Here is a 23,432-nt window from a genome sequence, read left to right as displayed (position 1 = left end):
GTCGATGTCTGTTGGAAATTTATCCATTCTCGTTGAAAATTAGCTCATTCTGTTGGAAATTCGTCCGTTTTTGTTGGTAGTTAGACTATTTTGTTGGAAATAGTAGTTCATTTTGTTGGAAATTCGTCCGTTTATGTCGGTAATTAGTCTATCTTGTTGGAAATAGTAGTTCATTTTGTTGAAACATAGTCCGTACTTGTTGGAAATTAGTAAGCTATTGTTGTAAAACAGTCAATTTTGTTGGAAATTCGTCCGTTTTTGTTGGTAGTTAGACTATTTTGTTGGAAATAGTAGTTCATTTTGTTGGAAATTCGTCCGTTTTTGTCGGTAATTAGTCTATTTTGTTGTAAAACAGTAAATTTTGTTGGAAATTCGTCCGTTTTTGTTGGTAATTAGTCTATTTTGTTGGAAATAGTAGTTTATTTTGTTGAAACCTAGTCCGTTCTTGTTGGAAATTAGTCAATTTCAGTTGGTAAACAGTCAATTTTGTTGGGAAAACTATGTTTCAGCTTGGAGACCCCTGTAAAGGATTGAAAACGCCACGTTCAGTGTGGTCACCCACGCTTCTCCCACTTCTTTGGTCCACAGGTCGCCGAGGTTTCTTTCGAGTACTGCTAGTAGTACTTTTTTGGCGTTCTGAAACAGAAAATTAAATAAAATTTGTAGATTTTGTTGAAAAATAATTCACAATCGTTGAAATAAAAGAGCAAAAGTTTCAACAGATCGGGGAGTCCGATCTCACTCACTACCTCCGTAAGCAAAGCCGTAGTGCGTTCATGTGACGTCAGGACAGGTAGGGCTCCTAGACCAATAGAAACTCTAGCTGATATAGATCAGCTTAAATCAACGAATTTTTATAGGTGTAGAAGCCCTACCTGTGCTGACGTCACACGAATGCACTAAGGCTTTGTTTACGGAGGTAGAGTCTCACTAGGCGTCAAATCTGCAAAACCTTAGAAACCAAAACAAAAAACAAAACAGTAGTTGCTCTGTTGAAAAAGAATAGTTTATTCGTTTGTAAATTTTGGAGAAAAATAATATGAAGAGAGTTTTAGTGGTAGATAGTTCAGAATCAAGATACTTTTCTATCAAAGTTGATGTTAATGAATCAATAAATATCTTTATTGGCATGAAAACGTCAGAGATTTAGAGTGACTGCCAAGGCAGGAGTCTCGTCTTATTTTACAATTGATTTATAATACAATCATAATAATTTAAATAATACACAAATTATATAAAAAATATATATAGTCTAAGAATATGTAAATTTGTAATAGAATGAATTAAATACAATCAAGTCAACATTATATGATGAGTAATGAAATAAGACTATAGTTGGAAAAATGTAGTTTATCTAATAATTTAATTAATGAAAGAACAAAAAATCCAAAGATGGAAACAAAGTAGAAGTTGCATTTGTTCAAATACTAATTAGTAAATAATTATTATTAAACGAGAATCCCAATTAAATGCTGTAAATCACCCCGAAGACTTCTGCTACTGCAAATATTGACAACGACAGGGTAAACAGCTAGATGGAAATTCGAATTTCTACATAATAATCCTTGACAAAATAAATATTGTTTCAAAATAATAATTACTCAACATTATTATGAGAAATACTAATTAGAAAAAAAGATAAATGTAGTTTATCTGATAATTGAATAATAGAACAAATCTAAAAATTCTAGCCTACATAATAATCCTCAACATAAAATAAACATTGTTTCAAAATAATTATTTGAAGTACATATGAAATTTGAAGTGATTGCATCATCTCAGAAGTAAATTGTTAAATACGATATATAGATTCCAAATCGGTCAACAGCAATCTGATAATTTATCGAATTTGAATACAGTAGTAATGTTTATATTTTTTCTGGTGATTTCAAGCTTTGAATATTTATCTTATGAATCCTATTTTACAAATAATTATGAGAGTATTTTCACAAATATTTGAATACAAAAAACAAATATAAATGATTTACAGTTGTGTGGCGAGTGATGTTGTGGTACTTTTCCATAATGAAAACACAAATTTGAAATTGTCAACCACTTTTTATTATTATAAATTATTATAATATATACAGAACCAGGTTTCGTGACTTTACCAGCTACATCTTCAGCTGTATATATTATAATAATAAAAAGTGGTTGACAATTTCAAATTTGTGTTTTCATCATAAATGATTTACTTTACAACATAATTTTTTTTATTTAACCTCTGTTAATATAATTTTGTGAGTCAGTAAAAAATATTTTTCTTTTATAAAATAAATAACTGTTTGTGGTAAAGAGTAGTATAGCCTACTATCTATACAGCCTATGAATCTGAGAAATAAATTTCTTCTTAGAATAATAAATAATTTATTTTCAAATAATTGTGTATTTCCCCCATACTCATGACTGATCATCTTTATATCTATCCTATTCATATCAAAGTACTCCTCCAAACAAATAATAAACTTTGGTTTTACCCAATTATTATCCATGGATGAAAAAATCAAATAATAAGCTATAGACGAGGAAAATTTATTTCAGAATAGAATCACATTCTTTTAATTTCACATATTCGATCTTCCAAGATGAACGAAAAAATTGATTTTTTTTACAAATACCTCTCAAACTAATAATTGTTCTGTCTTTGAGGTTCGCTAAAACATAGAGAAACGATAGCATAAGTAGATATCCCATGGTATAGGGCGTTTATGTCGCAACTTTTACTGTTATCCCAAGCCGATAGTTCACGTAGTTCTTTCCTATGCAGCTGTGTGACGCTGGTAGTCTCTCAAATTGTGCCGTTCATACACTATCACCCCAACAAAACAGTAAAAATTGGTAATAATCGACAGTAATCGGCTTGAGATAACAGTAAAAGTTGCGACATAAATTCCCTATACCATGGGATATCTACTTACGCTATTGTTTCTCTATGGCTTAAGGTAGCTTATTTATTCAATAAACGTTTTTTCTATTCTATTCTATCCTATTCTATTATATCCTATCCTTTTCTTTTGGTAGAGAGTTAGTGGGGAGGATATTTTTAATATTCTTTCCGAAGAATGGACATTGATATGTCCAAAGCTCCGCCAATTTATGTAGATGCATAACAATATAATTATTATCTATAGTTATTATATTACAAATTGCTTTTTCATATCATATACAGTTCAATAATTATTTTCTTAGTCTATATCATGTAAATTCATCTATAATTTTGCTGTATTGTAAGCTATTGTATATAAGTGTATAAGACAGTATATATTGTAATCTACATAAATAAAGTACTCAATCAATCAATCAATCAATTCTATACAAATAAATTATAGCCTACTCATATATCATGATAAATAATAAATTATACTTACTTCAAAATGCGGTTCAAGTACTTGACGTTTGTAGTGGTTTCTCCCTATCTGCAATAAGGCGGCTTCAATTACGCTTTCATTGTCGAGATTTTCTACCACTTTTCCGATGGAGTTCATCACTTTTCCGACTACGTGCTCTTCGGCAAACTTTTCATCTGTCAGGAGGTCTTCTTTCGACGACAGTTTTCCTTTGAAAAAGGAAAGGTAGTCGGGAAATGCGACGAATAATCTGCAAGAAAAGAGGAAAGATTATTCACAATTTATTAAATTCTAAAACAGCAAAAACGAGCAATAAGAATTATGCTAAACCTCAATAGAACTGATTCTGTAAAATTAGCTTTCTCAGACCTAGGAATTTTCACAATAATTATATGGACAATACATATATGATGTTATAGTCTTTTTCAAAAAATTTGGTTACAAAAACTTGATAAATAACACTCACGGTTATAATTCAAGGTTTGGTGGTATAATAGAGAGGCACAGATTATATCTTTTTACGAAAAAAACTATTTACAGAAGTAAGAAGTGTTTTGTAAAGTTACCAAGCAGTCTCCAAATATTAGAAGATCCAAGAATGTTTTACAAAGAATTGAAAGGAATATCTGGTCAAATTTTCGCTGTATTCTTTTCAAGAGTTCAACATTGATTTTTGACGAAACGTGGTCTATGTATAATAGGCTAGCCTGATTATTTATATTTATATTGTAATTTATTGACACCGTTCTATGCATTTCTTACATTTGTTGAATGAAGTATTTTTCTATTCTATTCTAAGATACTTTTTATTTCACATTAATATGGAGAAATTCCACAACGGCTCTGTGCAAAGTGTTAATTTAGAATTTAATTTAAATTCAAATTCATTTCCACACAGACAATAAATACAAATACAAGAAGCAATGTGAATACTAAACTCAAATTTACAAATTCTCAAAATATTATAATATAGAGCGAATAAAACATGTATCATCTCACATAATTATTCGTAATTGATCGTACAATATTGTTGACATAAATAAAAGTATAAATCTGAGTAGGTACCCTTTTTAAAATTTATTAGTCACGACACGACATTTAGTCAGATTTATATTTTAATTTATATTCAAAATCAGCTCTAAAGAAAAAAGACAATATTGGTAACAATAATATTGATGATATTGATGATGTACGAAGGTACAATGAAAATAACTATGATTAATAATTGATGTAGGCTACAATATATAATTACAAAGAGGAGAAGAATGAAAAAAATATTTTAAATAATTATTAATTGCGCAATAATGATAACCACAATTAAGGATTAATTTACCACTATAATCGATATTAATCAATACTATCATCAATATTATTCCTACAACAAATTTTGTTGTAGGAAATTCTTCTCATGAAGATTTGCCATCTAGGGAAAGTTGAAGAGATAAAATCTAAATCATTTTTATTTGAATTAATTCAACAATATTACATTTTTGACTATCCTATTCATTCTATCTAGTAATTGATAAAATAAGGCCAATAATTAATCTACCAATTTATTTATGTTTCAGGTATTGAAATATTTTTAGACCGTATATTAATGACTAGCTGGCCCGGCGAACTCCGTACCGCCAAATAGTTTAATGCATCTCATGACAATTGGATTCACACCTGAGGAGGTGCGATGCGGCATTTTATCTATATAGATAATTTGCCAATTGCAAAATGAATGATTTACTAAAAATCAATTAATTCTGAGCACCGAAGACAGCACAATTACATTTTGAAACAAGGCATGTCTTTAGAGCATGTAAGTCTTTAACCTGAGGCCGCACTGCTGGGTGGTTACACACAGAACAGTCATTTTGTTTTTAATCGGCGTTTCGAATAAAATACATGGACGTTTATGGAGCAACACACACTCTTGTCTACTATCTACCGACGGCTGTTGTATGACGCAATGATTATAGCAGCTGATTTTTATTTCTGTGTGTGGCCAGCTCACAAATCTTCTCCCATAAGGATCACATGCAAACTTTGAAGGATCGTAGGAAAGAGTCCTGAAGTCGGATTATATATTTGATAGGCCATAAACCTGGTCCTGAACATAGCAAACACAACTGAAAAAATCATCAAATTCGGTGCACACATAAAAAAGTTATTGAATGTCAAAATTTGAGGCTCGATTTTTATTTATATAGAATATCGGGACACCGAGCTTCGCTCGTTATTTATTTATTGACTTTTGATAAACCGAACACAATTCTTAAAAATGATTGGGGAAGTACTAACAGGCACAGCCCAAAACTGTTTCTTTCCCGAATTTTGATTTATACACTATAAATAGTCTAGAAAGTAGGATATGTTCCATACACTTAAATTCAGGTTCAATTTTCTGTTCAAAAATTTGAAAACAAAAAAATTATAATTTAGATTATATACAAACCAAATTGAATAACAAAATAACACTCGCTAATCACTTTAAATTGTCAAATAATGATCAACTTTGATAATTATGATATACTCTAGTTTAGGAGGATTATCATGTCATGTCAACAAATCAGATTATGTTGATCAAATCGATTAAATTTTCTTGCTGATTGATTATGATTACACAGCTGGAAATAATTATGTCTCTCTCCCACACAGGCACACGCATCTTCTGTTATCGAGAGACGACGAAATTATCATCTGTTTTCCAAGGATGAATTATCCTTTTAATGTCCTTCAGCGAGTTTTCCAAAGAATGAGACCTAGTGCAATCGATTCTTAATATCATAAACCTATTTATCTCTTTTCTGTATAGGGCTACTTTTATAGAAATAGAAAGAAAAATAAAAATCTTAGTACCCTTTTTGAAATATTTAATCACAACATATAAACTTAATAAACTTAATCCAATTAGACACCAAATAACCTCATTTTTGATAGAATTTAAATCCACAATTTATAGTTTTAGTTCATAAAATCATATGGATACACTAACATATGATCAAAATAAGAATCTTCTAGCAGTATTTATTTATTTCATATCACTTGAAAATGGCATCAATGTCCGAAACATGTTGTGATTAAATATTTCAAAAATGGTACTAAGATTTTTATTTTTCTTTTTATATCATAAACCTACTATGTTCCAAATTTCGTGAAAATCGTTAGAGCCGTTTTCGAGATCCGTAAAACATAAATAACCAGCAGATATAAAAATAGCCAGATATAAAAATAACCAGATATATAAATACAGAAATTGATTGCTTAATATAATAGGATTGTGTGAATAGAATCAATTAAACCAATAATAATTTAACTCATTGAATATTTTTTTAATTAAAGAAAATTGAATAAACTCACTCAAAAAATAAATCCTTGCCATGTTTAGATTTATCGGCTTCTACGATGGCCCAGGTTTGTTTCACTATTTCCTTGTGTTCTGTAGTTAAGGTGCCCTGTAACAAAACATAAAATTTGAAATTTTTGAAATTTGAAATTTAATTTCTCCATTCAACATCAGAAAAATAACTAAAAGTAGGCCTACGAGATTTGAAGGTATTGGATTCCAATACAATTTCTATCCCCACTACACAAAAAAATCTGGTGTGGCGCACTCACACAACTTTCCTTGCCGTTATGAAAATTGATCACCTGACGCTAGTGTTCCCGCGCATCTCAAGTCTACTATTCAAAGATTTGAGCCAGCTGGTGACAGGGCAATAACGCTGGAGACACACATGAGGTCTGCTATCTCTTCATAGTGAATGATTTAATAGAATCAACAATAATTTGCAATTGAATAATCACATTTTCTCGAATTTAAAGCTTATTTTCAATTTTAGGTGAAAATGTTACTGAACATTAATTGTAGAGATTTTCATGCTCAATCTACTCCACTTGATTTTTTTCGTTTCAATTGTATCTGAAGCCTGATAATTGGGAATCTATCTGCATTGATGGGGCGAAGCTCCTGAAATTTTTACAGATATGGGACTTGTGGCAGTTGATAGAGCTTATCGATGACTATTTTAGGTATGATCAAAATCGTTGGAGCCGTTTTCGAGAAAATTGCAAAAAACCCTGTTTTTGACAACATTTTCGCCATTTTAGCCGCCATTTTGAATTGCATCAGATCGAAATTGTTCGTGTCGGATACTTATATTGTTAGGACCTTAAGTTCCAAATTTCAAGTCATTCCGTTGATTGGGAGATGAGATATCGTGTACACAGACGCACATACACTCATACACACACACACACACACCACACACACACACACACCACACACACACACACACACACACACACACACACACACACACACACACACACATACAGACCAATACCCAAAAACCACTTTTTTGGACTCAGGGGACCTTGAAAGGTATAGAAATTTAGAAATTGGGGTACCTTAATTTTTTTTCGGAAAGCAATACTTTCCTTACCTATGGTAATAGGGCAAGGAAAGTAATAGACATTAACAGGAATAGATCCTACATTTTAAAACGAAATGATAAAATGATGAAATATTAGGGCAGAGTGGGTTTCAAGTATTTGAGGAAGAAGATGTGAAGTTCTGACAGTTTTTGATGTGAATCTATAATGAGGTCTGAGGTCCACGTTATAATGGCAGAGAAGAATATCATCTAGCTTAGAACAATCATCCCATTATGAAAAACCACTTAGAGATTACAATAATATTGAAGTTTTTGGCCCGGTTCCACAAAAGCCTGTTGAATTTTAACCATGATTAAATGCAACTATAGTGAGGACCACATTATAATGACAGTGGAGAAAGATAGGAGAACAACGTTGCCGATCCTCTGTCTTGTCAATGTCTTCTATAGACGGTAGCTGATACAGGTTTATTGATGTAATTTATTAACTGTTCATTCTCGTTTAAAATAATCAGAAATTATAGTTTATTAAGCAAGAAATTCTATTTTCAATAATTTCATAATTGAGATTAAATATTTTGTTAATCAATCTATATAGTCTATCATTTAAAAGCGAAATGGCACTCACTCACTCACTCACTCACTGACTCACTCACTCGCAGAACTAAAAATCTACCGGACCAAAAACGTTCAAATTTGGTAGGTATGTTCAGTTGGCCCTTTAGAGGCGCATTAAGAAATCTTTTGGCAATATTTTAACTCTAAGGGTGGTTTTTAAGGGTTTAAAGTTCGTTTTTAGCATGTATATTCTTCTTATTCTCTTAATTATAATTGAAAAATTTCCATACCATATGTTAATATAGAACTATAATCTAGAGAGAGTACCTCTTCGAAACAGTTGTTAACTGGTAACTAAATTAATATTTTTGTCAGGTTGGCATTAAGTTGAGTTGACTTTGTTAGGTTGGCACCGAGTTAAAGATTGAAATGCATTTATCGCGGAAAAATTGATTGGACACTGCTCAGAGCTATTCCTGGGAATATTATATTAGCCGTCAGGCTAGCTTCGCTCGCCATATCCGTTTAGCCAGACGTTTAGTCTGGACCCCGGACTGGATCGTCCTAACATATGATTGTCCTACAAATGAAAAATGCAGGCGAGCGAAGCGAGCCTGGTGATCTCACTCTTGGACGATCCAGTCAGGGGTCCAGGGGGCGGAGCCCCCTGGCTAGACGGATATGGCGAGCGAAGCGTGCCGCTGTGAAACTTGGACATTGAATGAAAAATTAATAAAAAAGCTAAGAACTAGTATAAGATCGATGGAAAGAATAATGATCGTAGTGACAAGAAGAGATAGGAAAAGAAATACTTGGGTTAGGAATGGAACAAAAATCGAAGACATTGGCAAGATAATAGTAGAAAGGAAATGGAATAATAATTAATTATTAATTAATAATTAGCGGCTAATTAATTAGCGGCTAGTTAATTTATAATTCTACATTGTTAAAAGACAATCTGGAAACAGAGCAAAGCGAGGAAGAGATAGTGCTATACGCTTTGTTGAATGATAGACAAGGATAGCAGTACCATTGAAAATTAAACACTGCCATTACAACGTGGACTTCACTATAAATATAGATATTTCCACTATATACTGTCAGAATTATGTAAGTGGGTAGCTTTCATGTTATATATGATGAATCCTGACAGTTGGACGTGAATGATTTCACTGTAACAACCGTGCAATTCCAGTTGTATGACCTTCAATCACAAACCAGACATCAATTATTTTGATGTCAATTTTTTGATGTTATTTTTATTTCAAACCGACATTGTTTCAATGAATCGATGTTCTGCTTCATGACATGACATTGAGGCTTTTTTATCCAACTTTTCCACTTGTTTTTATCGCGGGAAAACTGATTGTTTTCCACCGGGAAAACAGGAGTGATGATTGCCTGTCTAATTGAAAACTCTGTTATTGACATTTGCGAATTTTCTGTCGAAATTTTCATGAACAATAAGCCGGGTTCATTGTTGTGTTTTTCGATGGGGAACGATTTGAACAATGGATTGTTTATTTTGAAGTTGACAAGCTGTTATGCATTGCTCATTTTAAAGTTGACGAGCTCATTTGAATCTGAAAATGGTTTATTAACAATATGAATTTTTTATTTTGAAGCTGACAACCTCTTATATTTGCAATGAATCGATGTTAATCTTTTTTCCTGTAGATTGCTCATTTTTAAGTTGACAACTTTTGTATTTTACTGGAGATGAAGCTAACAATGGTTTAAAAACAATAAAATGGATTCTCTATTTTGAAGATGACAATCTCTCATATTCAACTGTAGAATGCTCATTTTAAAATTTATATATTTTTTTTTGTATTCATCAGGAGATAAATCATTTAAATCTTATATACTGTATGAAAGACAGGGTTTACAATTTTTTTTAAAATCAAGTTTTCCTATACTGTATAGAATATATAGGTTGGCCTACCTCTTAACGGATATTCTCATTAAAATAATAATATCATTAAATTTCAGCGTATAGGCCTATTTACTTTATGTTACTATGTGTAACCTTATCTAAATTTGGGAGAGGAATAGCACAAGGTTACCTTATTTTTCTCTCCCTATCATGAATCAATAAAGAATAAAAAATAAAAAATAAGAAACAACATTGTACATATTAAAACATACAGAAAACTTAAATTAGATTGGATATTTCATGGATTTAAGCTGCGTTTACACCAAATTTATTAACAAAATGTTAATTACCGGTACTCAATCCTTAAAGATTGTATTAGATTGAACATAACTTATACACATGATAAACATATGTGTTTGTCAAATTCTATCCAATCTAATAGAATTTATAAGGATTAAGCTATTAAGGCTGTGCAAAGGCTAAAAATAAACTTTTTCTACAACTGCACGTAAAGAAAGAATTTACTCACTCAAATTCTCCTCATAAAACAGCTTATTTCTGAGGAGAATCTACTTTTTCGCTCGCTAACCATCCGCGCATGCGCAGTAGATTTACTTTACGCTCCCAAATCATTCGCGCATGTGCAGAAGAGTTTCTTTACGCTCCCTAATCAGCTGATTGTAAGCAGCTCGCCAAAAAGTCAGATCTTAATTTAAAAAGTCGGTAATTGTACTCCGCCGATATAAGTAATTTAACAGGTTTGGGCAGTTGTAGAAAAAATTTTGTATGTAATTCGCGCATAATGCTTCTTTATCGCTCTTGCAAAATTATCACGCTCCGCTTCACGTCGCGTGATGACTGTTTTGCGCGAGCGATAAAGTCGCGCATTAAGCTCTTAATACATAAATAGCTATTCTACTCTTGATATTTTTCGATTTGTATAACATCAAGCTATCAAAATGAAAAAGTTTTCTCAGAAAAACATTTTCTTTCTGATCATTACTTTTTGAGATATAAGCGCTCAAAGTTTAAATTTTTAGGACAGAACATTTCAAGTTCAGTAAGAGATAAATCCATGAGATTTAGAGGATAGATTTTTCATGCTATTGCTGATCTAGTAAAACAAAAATTTTCTGAAAATATCAATTTTTAAGATAGTTATTCAATTTACTAAAAAACACCAAAAATAACTTTTAGTTGAGTTATTTTTGGTAAATTGAATAACTTTCAAAAATTGATATTTTCAGAAAACTTTTTCATTTTGATTTCCTGATGATATACAAATCGAAAAACTTCGAAAAATATCAAGAGTAGAAAGTTTATTTTTAGCCTTTGCACAGCCTTAAAATTGTGTTAATAACTTTGGTGTAAACGCAGCTTAAGCCATCCTTTTTCAATGATAATAATATATAGAGACCTTCTCTCTGATAATAATATATTTTCTAGATTCCTCATTTCTAGAGGGTATCTTGTTCATCATCTACACTTACATTCTCAAACAGAATACATTTCTCACTTGGAGATACATCTCTACCCTCCATCACTCTTGGAATGTATCCTCTAATGTATCCTATCTCTCATTCTAAATAATGTATCACCATTTCACACGTTTCGGGGTATGCCACAACATAGAATATCCGCTTTCAATGGAGCTTGGCATTCAAGGCTCATGACGGAACTCGAAACTCAAAGTACAGTGAGGTCCACGTTATAATGGCAGTGATGAAATATAGCAGAACAACGTTGCCGATCCTCTGTCTTGTCAATGCCTTCTATAGACGTTAGCTGATACAGGTTTATTGATGTTATATTAATAACTGTTCATTCTCGTTTAATAGCAGAACAACGTTGCCGATCCTCTGTCTTGTCAATGCCTTCTATAGACGGAAGCTGATACAGGTTTATTGATGTAATACGGTATTAACTGTTCATTCTCATTTAATAGCAGAACAACATTGCCGATCCTCTGTCTTGTCAATGCCTCAATAGACGGTAGCTGATACAGGTTTATTGATGTAATATTAACTGTTCATTCTCGTTTAATAGCAGAACAACGTTGCCGATCCTCTGTCTTGTCAATGCCTTCTATAGACGGTAGCTGATACAGGTTTATTGATGTAATATTAACTTTTCATTCTCGTTTAATAGCAGAACAACGTTGCCGATCCTCTGTCTTGTCAATGCCTTCTATAGACGGTAGCTGATACAGGTTTATTGATGTAATATTAACTTTTCATTCTCGTTTAATAGCAGAACAACGTTGCCGATCCTCTGTCTTGTCAACATTTTCGCCATTTTAGACGCCATCTTGAATTGCATTTGATCGGAATTGTTCGTGTCGGATCCTTATAGTGAAAGGACCTTAAGTTCCAAATTTCAAGTCATTCCGTTAATTGGGAGATGAGATATCGTGTACACAGACGCGACGCACATACACTCATACACACACACACACACACACACACACACACACACACACCACACACACACACACACACACACACACACACACACACACACACACACACACACACAACACACACACACACCACACACACACACACACACACACACACCACACACACACACACACACACACACACACACACACACACACACACACACACCACACACACACCACACACACCACACACACACACACACACCACACACACACACACATACACACACATACAGACCAATACCGTACCCAAAAACCAGTTTTTTGGACTCAGGGGACCTTGAAACGTATAGAAATTTAGAAATTGGGTTACCTTAATTTTTTTCGGAAAGCAATACTTTCCTTACCTATGGTAAAAGGGCAAGGAAAGTAAAATAAGCTTGTCAATATCAAAATGAGCATCCTTTTTCGATGATAATAATATTATATAGACCTTCTCTCTGGTAATAATATATTCTCTAGATTCCTCATTTCTAGAGGGTATCTTGTTCTTAACACTCACATTCTCAAACAGAATACATTTCTCACTTGGAGATACATCTCTACCCTCCATCACTCTTGGAATGTATCCTCTAATGTATCCTATCTCTCATTCTAAATAATGTATCACCATTTAACACGTTTCGTGGTATGCCACAACATAGAATATCAGTTTTCAATGGAGCTTGGCATTCAAGGCTCATGACGGAACTCGAAACTCAAAGTACAGTGAGGTCCACGTTATAATGGCAGTGAAGAAATATAGCAGAGCAACGTTGCCGATCCTCTGTCTTGTCAATGCCTTCTATAGACGGTAGCTGATACAGGTTTATTGATGTAATATTAACTGTTCATTCTCGTTTAAAATGATCAATTATATTTTATTAAGCAAGAAATTATATTTTTCAACTATTTCATAATGAATTTTCATAATTAAGATCAAATACTTTGATGTTGCTTTCCATGACGTTTATTGATGTAATATTAACTGTTCATTCTCGTTTGATAGCAGAACAACTTTGACGATCCTCTGTCTTGTCAATGCCTTCTATAGACCGTAGTTGATACAGGTTTATTGATGTAATATTAACTGTTCATTCTCGTTCAATAGCAGAACAACGTTGCCGATCCTCTGTCTTGTCAATGCCTTCTATAGACGGTAGCTGATACAGGTTTTTTTGATGTAATATTAACTGTTCATTCTCGTTTAATAGCAGAACAACGTTGCCGATCCTCTGTCTTGTCAATGCCTTCTATAGACGGTAGATGATACAGGTTTATTGATGTTATATTAACTGTTCATTCTCGTTTAACAGCAGAACAACGTTGCCGATCCTCTGTCTAGTCAATGCCATCTATAGACGGTAGCTGATACAGGTTTATTGATTTAATATTAATTGTTCATTCTCGTTTAAAATGATCAATTATATTTTATTAAGCAAGAAATTATAATTTTCATTTATTTAATAATGAATTTTCATAATTAGGATGAAATATTTTGATGTTGCTTTCCATGACGAAACACTATATAATTATAATAACTCTGTTGTAGTTCAAACAGTGTGTTACTTGTAAATATTTGGAAAACACTTATTCTTCTTCTTTCTCTTTTTCTCCTCTTACCCTTCTTCTTATTCTTCTTCCTCTCATTCTTCTCCTTCTTCTTCCTCTTCTTCTTCTTCGTCGAAGAGGAGATTGCAATACTCCGAGAAAACTAAGTGTTTTTCAAATATTTACAAGAAACACAGTTTCTGAACTCCAAAAAAGTGTAAATATTTTTTTATTAATTATTAATTCTACATTTACAAATCGATTCGAAATGTGAAACTTGTATACCGTGTGAATGACAGATACATAAATTGGCTACAGATTATTTTTTTTCAATGTAGGTAATAAAATTGTGTAGAGATAAATTTGACTGATTAAAACTCTAAAAATCCTGTGCAATAATTATCGCAAATTTAATTTTTTCATTATTTTCAGTGTCAATAAACACTGATTGACATTCTCAGTTATTACCAACGTGTTTCACATTTCCTAATAACAGTCATTTTTTTCTCCAACGGTTTTGGAAAGCCGCCAAATCAGCATGATTAGTTTCAGTGTCTAAAATTGTTCAGAAAATTGAAAAATATTTCACTTTATTTTGTGACTATACTTACAGCTGCCGTAATTGTCTTCATCCATTCTGATTGGTTACAGTGTAAATGAAGTTACAGACAAAACTGGTCCTAAAATAAAAACTTATTAACTTTGATTTTGAGCCCGTGTGCTTGAATTAGTTCTAGAAGCTCTAAAAGTTTTTGTAATAAGCTTTTATAATTTTTGTTGTTGAATTGCTTGCACATGGCACTTTTTGAAGACCTATTCAATTAGTCTATTTGAAAATTAACTCAAGTTTTCCTCCAAAAGCTGTAAGATTTTTATGACTAAACTGAGTTGAATAGTTTAGAATTTTGAATGTGGATGGCATTTTACTGTAGCAGTTGTCAATTTTGTTTTTAATTATTTTCTATTTTGTCAATTTTATTTTCTACACTTCTATACTAATGGAAATATAGTAACATTTTTTTGAAAGCATCTATTTCTAAAGCATCATTTTCTATTTCTTCTGGATAAACAATAAATTTTTTCAATCATAAAACCATTTAAAATTAATTGAAAGTACTACTATCCGTTTTGTGACTCATCCCATCTTTGGGTGCAAACTAAAAATAAATTACTTTTTGCTTTTAGAAAAAACGACTAGCAGTAAGATATTTTACAATAAATGAATTTATTAATTAATAAATGAATAAATTAATTTGGTTGTCAACAACCAAGAAGATGGCGGAACTGCCGAAAGATATCGTTGTCCAGTGAGTGATTAATATTCATTTATTGTAAAATATCTGACTGCTAGTCGTTTTTTCTAAAAGCAAAAAGTGATTCAATAATAAGCAGTTTGTGATGGAGAACAACATTGAAGAAAAATAAATTAATAGTTTATTATTAATGAGTATTAAAGATGGGACAATTCCCGAGATGCATAGTGATTTCAAAGAATCTTTAACATTTTTATATTTGAAAAAGTGAGTACTATTTTTTTTTAAATAAGTAAAAGGTGTTTTTAAAAAAGAGTAGGTACCTTATATTTCTATTAAGTACTGAAGGTAGCTCTAGTTATTCATGATTTTTCCATTCTAATTTTGTAAAATTTCAATACCAAACTGTGATAGATTATAGTAAAGTTGAACAGTGCTGTAAAATTTGAATTGTAACAGCTCTCAAATCTTGTATGATAGCTAGATTATTGATAGGATTAGGAATTAGGTAGTGAAGGTAGCTCCATTTGATTTTCCATTCCAATTTTGTAAAATTTCTGTGATAGATTAAAGTGAAGTTGAACAGTGCTGTAAAATTTGAATAGTAACAGCTCTCAAATCTTGTATGATAACTAGATTATTGATAGGATTAGGAATTAGGTACTGAAGGTAGCTCTAGTTATTCATGATTCTCCATTCCAATTTTGTAAAATTTCTGTGATAGATTATAGTAAGTTGAACAGTGCTGTAAAATTTGAATATTAACAGCTCTCAAATCTTGTATGATAACTAGATAATTGATAGGATTAGGAATGACCCATGAGTAAATAATTGAAAACGAAAAAACATTGTCAAAACATAAATATTAGTTTAGTTTAGTATAAACATAAAATTCAGTTTCAAAATAGTATTTTTGAGGTACAATCTTTTCAAGATCTTTCAGACTAGAGGAATTGAAATAATTTATTCTTTATTTATTTATATTAGAATGAAGAAGCATGTAACTGGGTAAAATTTTTATTTATTTAAATTCATTGGAAGGAAATGAGCTACCTCTTCAGGACCTTGATATATATATATATATATATATATATATATATATATATATATATATATATATATATATGACTATATATTTGACTATATATGGTTCACAGTATCCTCTACAGAATAACATGCATCATATTGAATGAAAAAGACTAAGAAATTGTCAAAAAACCACTGATTTATTGATAATAAGAAAGACCGGTTTCGGTTATTACACCATTGTCAATCTCTGATAAACTGATTTATCTCAGTTTATCACTCAGATAACTCAGTTTATCAGAGATTGACAATGGTGTAATAACCGAAACCAGTCTTTCTTATTATCAATAAATCATTGGTTTTTTGACAATTTCTTAGTCTTTTTCATTCAATATGAATAATTACCACAATATCAACTTCTCAACTACACAAAAAATGCAACATATTAATTGAATCTAGGAAATTCATACTACATGTTATCATAAAAAAGAAACAGCATAACCTATGCTATCTCTACTCTATGATTTTATAGATATCGATGAATACTGAATCTTATTTATTATTTTCCCCCTAACAGCATAGTGTATGATTGAATACTTCTCATTTATTTCTATAAGGCTAAAATCGATATATTTTTTTGAATCTCTAGTAGGCTATTCATCTTTTTTTGTGTAGTTGAGAAGTTGATATTGTGGTAATTATTCATATTGAATGAAAAAGACTAAGAAATTGTCAAAAAACCACAGATTTATTGATAATTAGAAAGACCGGTTTCGGTTATTACACCATTGTCAATCTCTGATAAATCAGAGATTTATCAGAGATTGACAATGGTGTAATAACCGAAACCGGTCTTTCTAATTATCAATAAATCAGTGGTTTTTTGACAATTTCTTAGTCTTTGTCAATCTCTGATAAACTTCTCACAAGTTTTGACATTGTCAATCTCTGATAAATCTCTGATTTATCAGAGATTGACAATGGTGTAATAACCGAAACCGGTCTTTCTAATTATCAATAAATCAGTGGTTTTTTGACAATTTCTTAGTCTTTTTCATTCAAAACTATTCATCTTTTTTCTATGACAACCGGTTTCGGTACCTATTCATTCCATTATTAAGTGAAATTCAAACCTAAATATCAGATAAAAATTGTTGAATGAGGATTGATATTGTGGATTTTTTCCATAATTGAAAAAACACAGCTTTATTTTGTCACAGTGAATAAATGTGGAGTTTATTTGACATCAATACAGGACTGCAATTTCGTGTTGAACTCAACACATCTTCAACACGAAACTGCAGTTCTGTATTAAATGTCTAATAATAAATGTGGATGTGACAAAATAAAACTTTGTTTTTTCAATTCTAAATATCAGATTTGAATACCATGAGTTTCAAATGTACAAATGAATTATTATTTTGAAGTAACGATCGAATATTAAATTTGAATACCTATAATATTTTCATGAAAAATTCCAAGATCATGAAGGATTCCACTTTCCATCAAAGATAGACCAATATTCAAAATAGCATATCAACCACCCACAGCTTCCCTCTAGCTCTGAAAAGAGCAGATAACGTTTATTGATTGATTGATTGATTGAGTACTTTATTTATGTAGATTACAATATATACTGTCTTATACACTTATATACAATAGCTTACAATACAGCAAAATTATAGATGAATTTACATAATATAGACTAAGAAAATAATTATTGAACTGTATATGATATGAAAAAGTAATTTGTAATATAATAACTATAGATAATAATCATATTGTTATGCATCTACATAAATTGGCGGAGCTTTGGACTTATCAATGTCCATTCTTCGGAAAGAATATTGAAAATATCCTCCCCACTAACTCTCTACCAAAGATTATGGGGTTATCAGAGATTGACAACTAACCGAAACCGGTCTTTCTAAGTATCAATAAATCTGTGGTTTTTTGTCAATTTCTTAGTCTTTTCCATTCAAGAGGAAAAATTGACAGGATATACTCTGATGGACAGTATAAGAGGAGGCTATGGTTTATAACTGCGCGAGGTCTTCTGTTCACAGAACTACTAGTATAATAAAGGAAAGAATTGGCTTATACATGTACGGGATAGGAGATTCCCGAATGACGCATCATCACGTCTCAACTACTCAACTGATTAACTTCTAATTTTTAATACCGTATAGATTCTTAACTCACCTAAGATGATTATAGGCCTATTATAAATTCTTTAAGACTTCAGTAAGTCAAGTTTTCAGTTTGTCAAGTTTTCAGTTAGTCCCTTGCGGAGCACGAGTTACCTGTTAGTCTTTCATAAAGCTCCGCCAATTTATGTAGATGCATAACAATATAATTATTATCTATAGTTATTATATTACAAATTGCTTTTTCATATCATATACAGTTCAATAGTTATTTTCTTAGTCTATATAATGTAAATTCATCTATAATTTTGCTGTATTGTAAGCTATTGTATATAAGTGTATAAGCCAGTATATATTGTAATCTACATAAATAAAGTACTCAATCAATCAATCAATCAATATTGTTTATCAGAGTTTGACAATGGTGTAATAACCGAAACCGGTCTTTCTATAAGTATCAATAAATCTGTGGTTTTTTGACAATTTATTAGTCTTTTTCATTCAATATGAATAATTACCACAATATCAACTACACAATTTTCCCTCTATTATATTATTATAGATTTCTGATATATAACAACGCTATAGTATCAACCTGTCTAGTGTCAATCAGCCTTGGAATTCAGAATACCTCTAGCCTTAACAAGCTCAAAATCTGATACAGCTATACCAAGTTCACTGCCAATTTAACCTGAAACCACCAACTGCCTTTGTACAAGGTATGTGGGAAGCGAGCTCTAATGACATGGTCATTGTATTTGCAATTCCCTGATTGCTGTGTCAGCTCGTTTTCAAATGTGGTCGATGAGTGCGTATGAGAGAGTGAGAAAGATAGATAGATAGAGAGACAGAGAGATTGATTGATTGAGTACTTTATTTATGTAGATTACAATATATACTGGCTTATACACTTATATACAATAGCTTACAATACAGCAAAATTATAGATGAATTTACATAATATAGACTAAGAAAATAATTATTGAACTGTATATGATATGAAAAAGTAATTTGTAATATAATAACTATAGATAATAATCATATTGTTATGCATCTACATAAATTGGCGGAGCTTTGGACATATCAATGTCCATTCTTCGGAAAGAATATTAAAAATATCCTCCCCACTAACTCTCTACCAAAAGAGAGAGAGAGAGAGAGAGAGAGAGAAGAGAGAGAGAGAGAGAGAGAGAGAGAGAGAGAGAGATTGATTGATAATTGATTATATGCCTTTATTAGGGCGGAATTAGGACTCCTGGTCCTCTCTGCCACACAACCCTTTACAAAAGAAGACATATTTACATAAGAACAGAAAAAAATAGATTACATTATGTAATAAGATTACATAAGATTAATATAAGTAAATAAAACTATTAATCAAAATACAATAACATATAATAAAACAGAATTTTTAACTTCATTTATTTATACAATTGGAAACAATATTTCAAATTCCACTAGATAAATGTATAGGAAAACCTATCAGAAATTAAGAGATGAAGATCTAATCAAGTTGCCATTCACTCACACATGCACACAAAAAACCCTAAAAACAAAGATTTTACAAAATATAATAATTATCATAAAACAATATATTAAGATGAAATTTTTGTATCTGTAGTTGCATAAAAGGTGGAAATGAGTTAAATTCATGTAGATTGATTGATACAATGTAAATAACAATAAAAATAACGCTGAACCCGACCCAAGCCTAATCTGCGCCACCAGATCCCAGCCAATTCAATACTGCCGCGCCAAACAGAGCTCGATCGCCAATACTCTTCACAGTTGGAGGCAACAGATTCCAGATTAAGAGAGAGAGAGAGAGAGAGTGTGAGAGAGAGAGAAAGAGAGAGAGAGAGATGGTGAGAGCGACGATTAGCAAAGAGAGATTAGCAGAGACAGAGAGAGAGGTGATCAGAACGAGAGGGAGAGAGAGAGAGAGAGAGAGTGATGAGAACGAGAGAGAGAGAGAGAGTGAGGCGATTAGCAAAATATCACACAAGTGATCACCAATCACTAGATTCACGTTTGGTTGGCAAATTAATGACACGGTGATTCAGTGAGTGTGCTGCTGTAGACTAATGTTCACCACTTATCACTTACCATTACTCAGGGCCCCAAAAGTCATTAACAATTCACGGCTATCGGCTACACTACACAAACGGTAGCCTACATCGGGGCATTCACTGTCCGATTTCTTGTCCGACAATGTTGGACTGGTAGGCTAGTAGGACCACTAATCGGATCTTTCACAACTCACTATAGTTTCATAGAGAAAAAATAGCATAAGTAGATATCCCGAGGTATGAGTAGTTTATGTTCCATAATATATTAAGTTTGATTTTGGTCCTGCAAAATTATTAGGCTACTTTGAATATTTCCTTTTACTTTCCTTGCCCTACTACCATAGGTAAGTTTATTTATTTATTTATTTATTTATTCATATGCAAATACAATTCAGGTAAAAACAACAGGCATTTGCCCAAAACTGCTTCAAACCTTAATTTGGAATACACAGTCTAAAGGTTATGCTACTTACGTAACTTAAATCATAATTCGTACACAATTTTGAGTCCAAAAAATGTATCTACTACAATTTTGAATTTATTAGATTGATCAATTTTCAAATACGAATCCAAACAAAACTCTTCCTTCACAATTGCAAAAAATATTGAAAATTTCACTCAAATCTACAAACTCATGTAAACATCAAAACATATGATAGCGTAAGTATGATAGTAAGGAAAGTATTGCTTTCCGAAAAAAATTAAGGTACCCCGAATTCTAAATTTCTATACGTTTCAAGGTCCCCTGAGTCCGAAAAAGTGGTTTTTGGGTATGGTCTGTAGTGTGTGTGTGTGTGGTGTGTGTGTGTGTGTGTGGTGGTGTGTGTTGTGTGTGTGTGTGTGTGTGTGGTGTGTGTGTGTGTGTGTGTGTGTGTGTGTGTGTGTGTTGTGTGTGTGTGTGTTGTGTGTGTGTGTGTGTGGTGTGTGTGTGTGTGTGTGTGTGTGTGTGTGTGGTGTGTGTGTGTGTGTGTTGTGTGTGTGTGTGTGTGGTGTGTGTGTGTATGAGTGTATGTGCGTCTGTGTACACGATATCTCATCTCCCAATTAACGGAATGACTTGAAATTGGAACTTAAGGTCCTTATAATATAAGGATCCGACACGAACAATTCGATCTGATGCAATTCAAAATGGCGGCTAAAATGGCGAAAATGTTGTCAAAAACAGGGTTTTTTGCAATTTTCTCGAAAACGGCTCCAACGATTTTGATCATACTTTTATGAATAGTCATCGATAAGCTCTATCAACTGCCACAAGTCCCATATCTGTAAAAATTTCAGGAGCTTCGCCCCATCAATGCAGATAGATTCCCAATTATCAGGCTTCAGATACAATTGAAACGAAAAAAATCAAGTGGAGTAGATTGAGCATGAAAATCTCTACAATTAATGTTCAGTAACATTTTCACCTAAAATTGAAAATAAGCTTTAAATTCGAGAAAATGTGATTATTCAATTGCAAATTATTGTTGATTCTATTAAATCATTCACTATGAAGAGATAGCAGACCTCATGTGTGTCTCCAGCGTTATTACCCTGTCACCAGCTGGCTCAAATCTTTGAATAGTAGCCTTGAGATGCGCGGGAACACTAGCGTCAGGTGATCAATTTTCATTACGGCAAGGAAAGTTGTGTGAGTGCGCCACACCAGATTTTTTTAGTGATAATAATGTAAAATATTTCTTCTATGTTTGATTATGAAGCATCTAAATTAAAATGTTAATAACTTAATCCTTATAGATTCTATTAAATAGATTGAACAAAACTTATCATACACATGATGAACATAAGTGTTGTCAAGTTCCGTTCAATCTGGTGTCGGCTAAACCCAGCTTTTATAGAATAATAGACTGTAGTAGACAGTAATCGGCTTGAGTTAACAGAGAATCGTCTTGAAATTTATTGATCCTTAATTGATTCATACAATAAGTACATCGTCAAAATGATAGGGAGAGAAAAAGTAAGGTAACCTTGTGCTATTCCTCTCCCAAATTTAGATAAGGTTACACATAGTCCGAAATAGGTCAAGTCTTGTAGTTGTTCACTTTACAAAATTCTCAGTTTTTGTGTAGTTGAGAAGTTGATATTGTGGTAATTATTTATATTGAATGAAAAAGACTAAGAAATTGTCAAAAAACCACAGATTTATCGATACTTAGAAAGACTGGTTTCGGTTATTACAACATTGTCAATCTCTGATAAACAGAGGAGTTGTCAGAGATTATCAGTTGTTATTTATTTATTTATTTATTTATTTATTTATTTATTTATTTATTTATTTATTTATTCGTGGAAACAATAACAAATCATATAAATATGATTGGGAAGGAACAACAGGCTTGGCCCAAAACTATTACATTTCCAAATTTTGATTACATGTCCAAAAAATAGGTTATGTTTCTTCTGTAAAAAGTTCAAGCTCATATAAAGCTCATTTATATTATATGTTGCGCATTTGCGGCGAAACTCGGTAATAGATTTTCATGAAATTTGACAGGTTATGTTCCTTTTTTAATTGCGCGTCGACGTATATACAAGGTATTTTGGAAATTTTGCATTTTTAGAATAATATAAAAGGAAAAAGGACCCTTCTTCATACGCCAATATTAGAGTAAAAATCAGACTATAGAATTATTCATCATAAATCAGCTGACAAGTGATTACACAGATTTGTGGAGAAGCCAGTCTATTGCTGTATTTCCATAAGGTCTATAGTTTCAAACAGGTACTTGTGGATGAGAATACTGCGTGAGGTCTACTGCTCACAGAGCTACTAGTAAATG

The 23,432-nt window shown here is 31.9% G+C and overlaps 1 protein-coding gene across 1 annotated transcript in view; it reads right to left on the bottom strand.

Annotated features, from left to right (window-relative positions):
* Positions 1 to 364: 364 nt before the first annotated feature.
* Positions 365 to 23,432, bottom strand: part of LOC111046432 (neuroglobin-1) — a 30,661-nt gene continuing 7,593 nt past the window's right edge. The window contains exons 2-4 of the mRNA XM_022331981.2: positions 6,696 to 6,790; positions 3,369 to 3,597; positions 365 to 636 (exon numbers count right to left, since the gene is read on the bottom strand). Of these exons, the coding sequence (XP_022187673.2) occupies positions 499 to 636; positions 3,369 to 3,597; positions 6,696 to 6,790 (462 nt within the window). The 3' untranslated portion in view covers positions 365 to 498. The remainder of the gene's footprint in view (positions 637 to 3,368; positions 3,598 to 6,695; positions 6,791 to 23,432) is intronic.

The sequence above is a fragment of the Nilaparvata lugens genome, chromosome 8 (genome assembly GCF_014356525.2).
Source record: "Nilaparvata lugens isolate BPH chromosome 8, ASM1435652v1, whole genome shotgun sequence".
Lineage (NCBI taxonomy): Eukaryota > Metazoa > Arthropoda > Insecta > Hemiptera > Delphacidae > Nilaparvata > Nilaparvata lugens.
The sequence above is the reverse complement of the archived record's forward strand: the minus strand, read 5'-3'. Positions and strand labels throughout refer to the sequence as shown.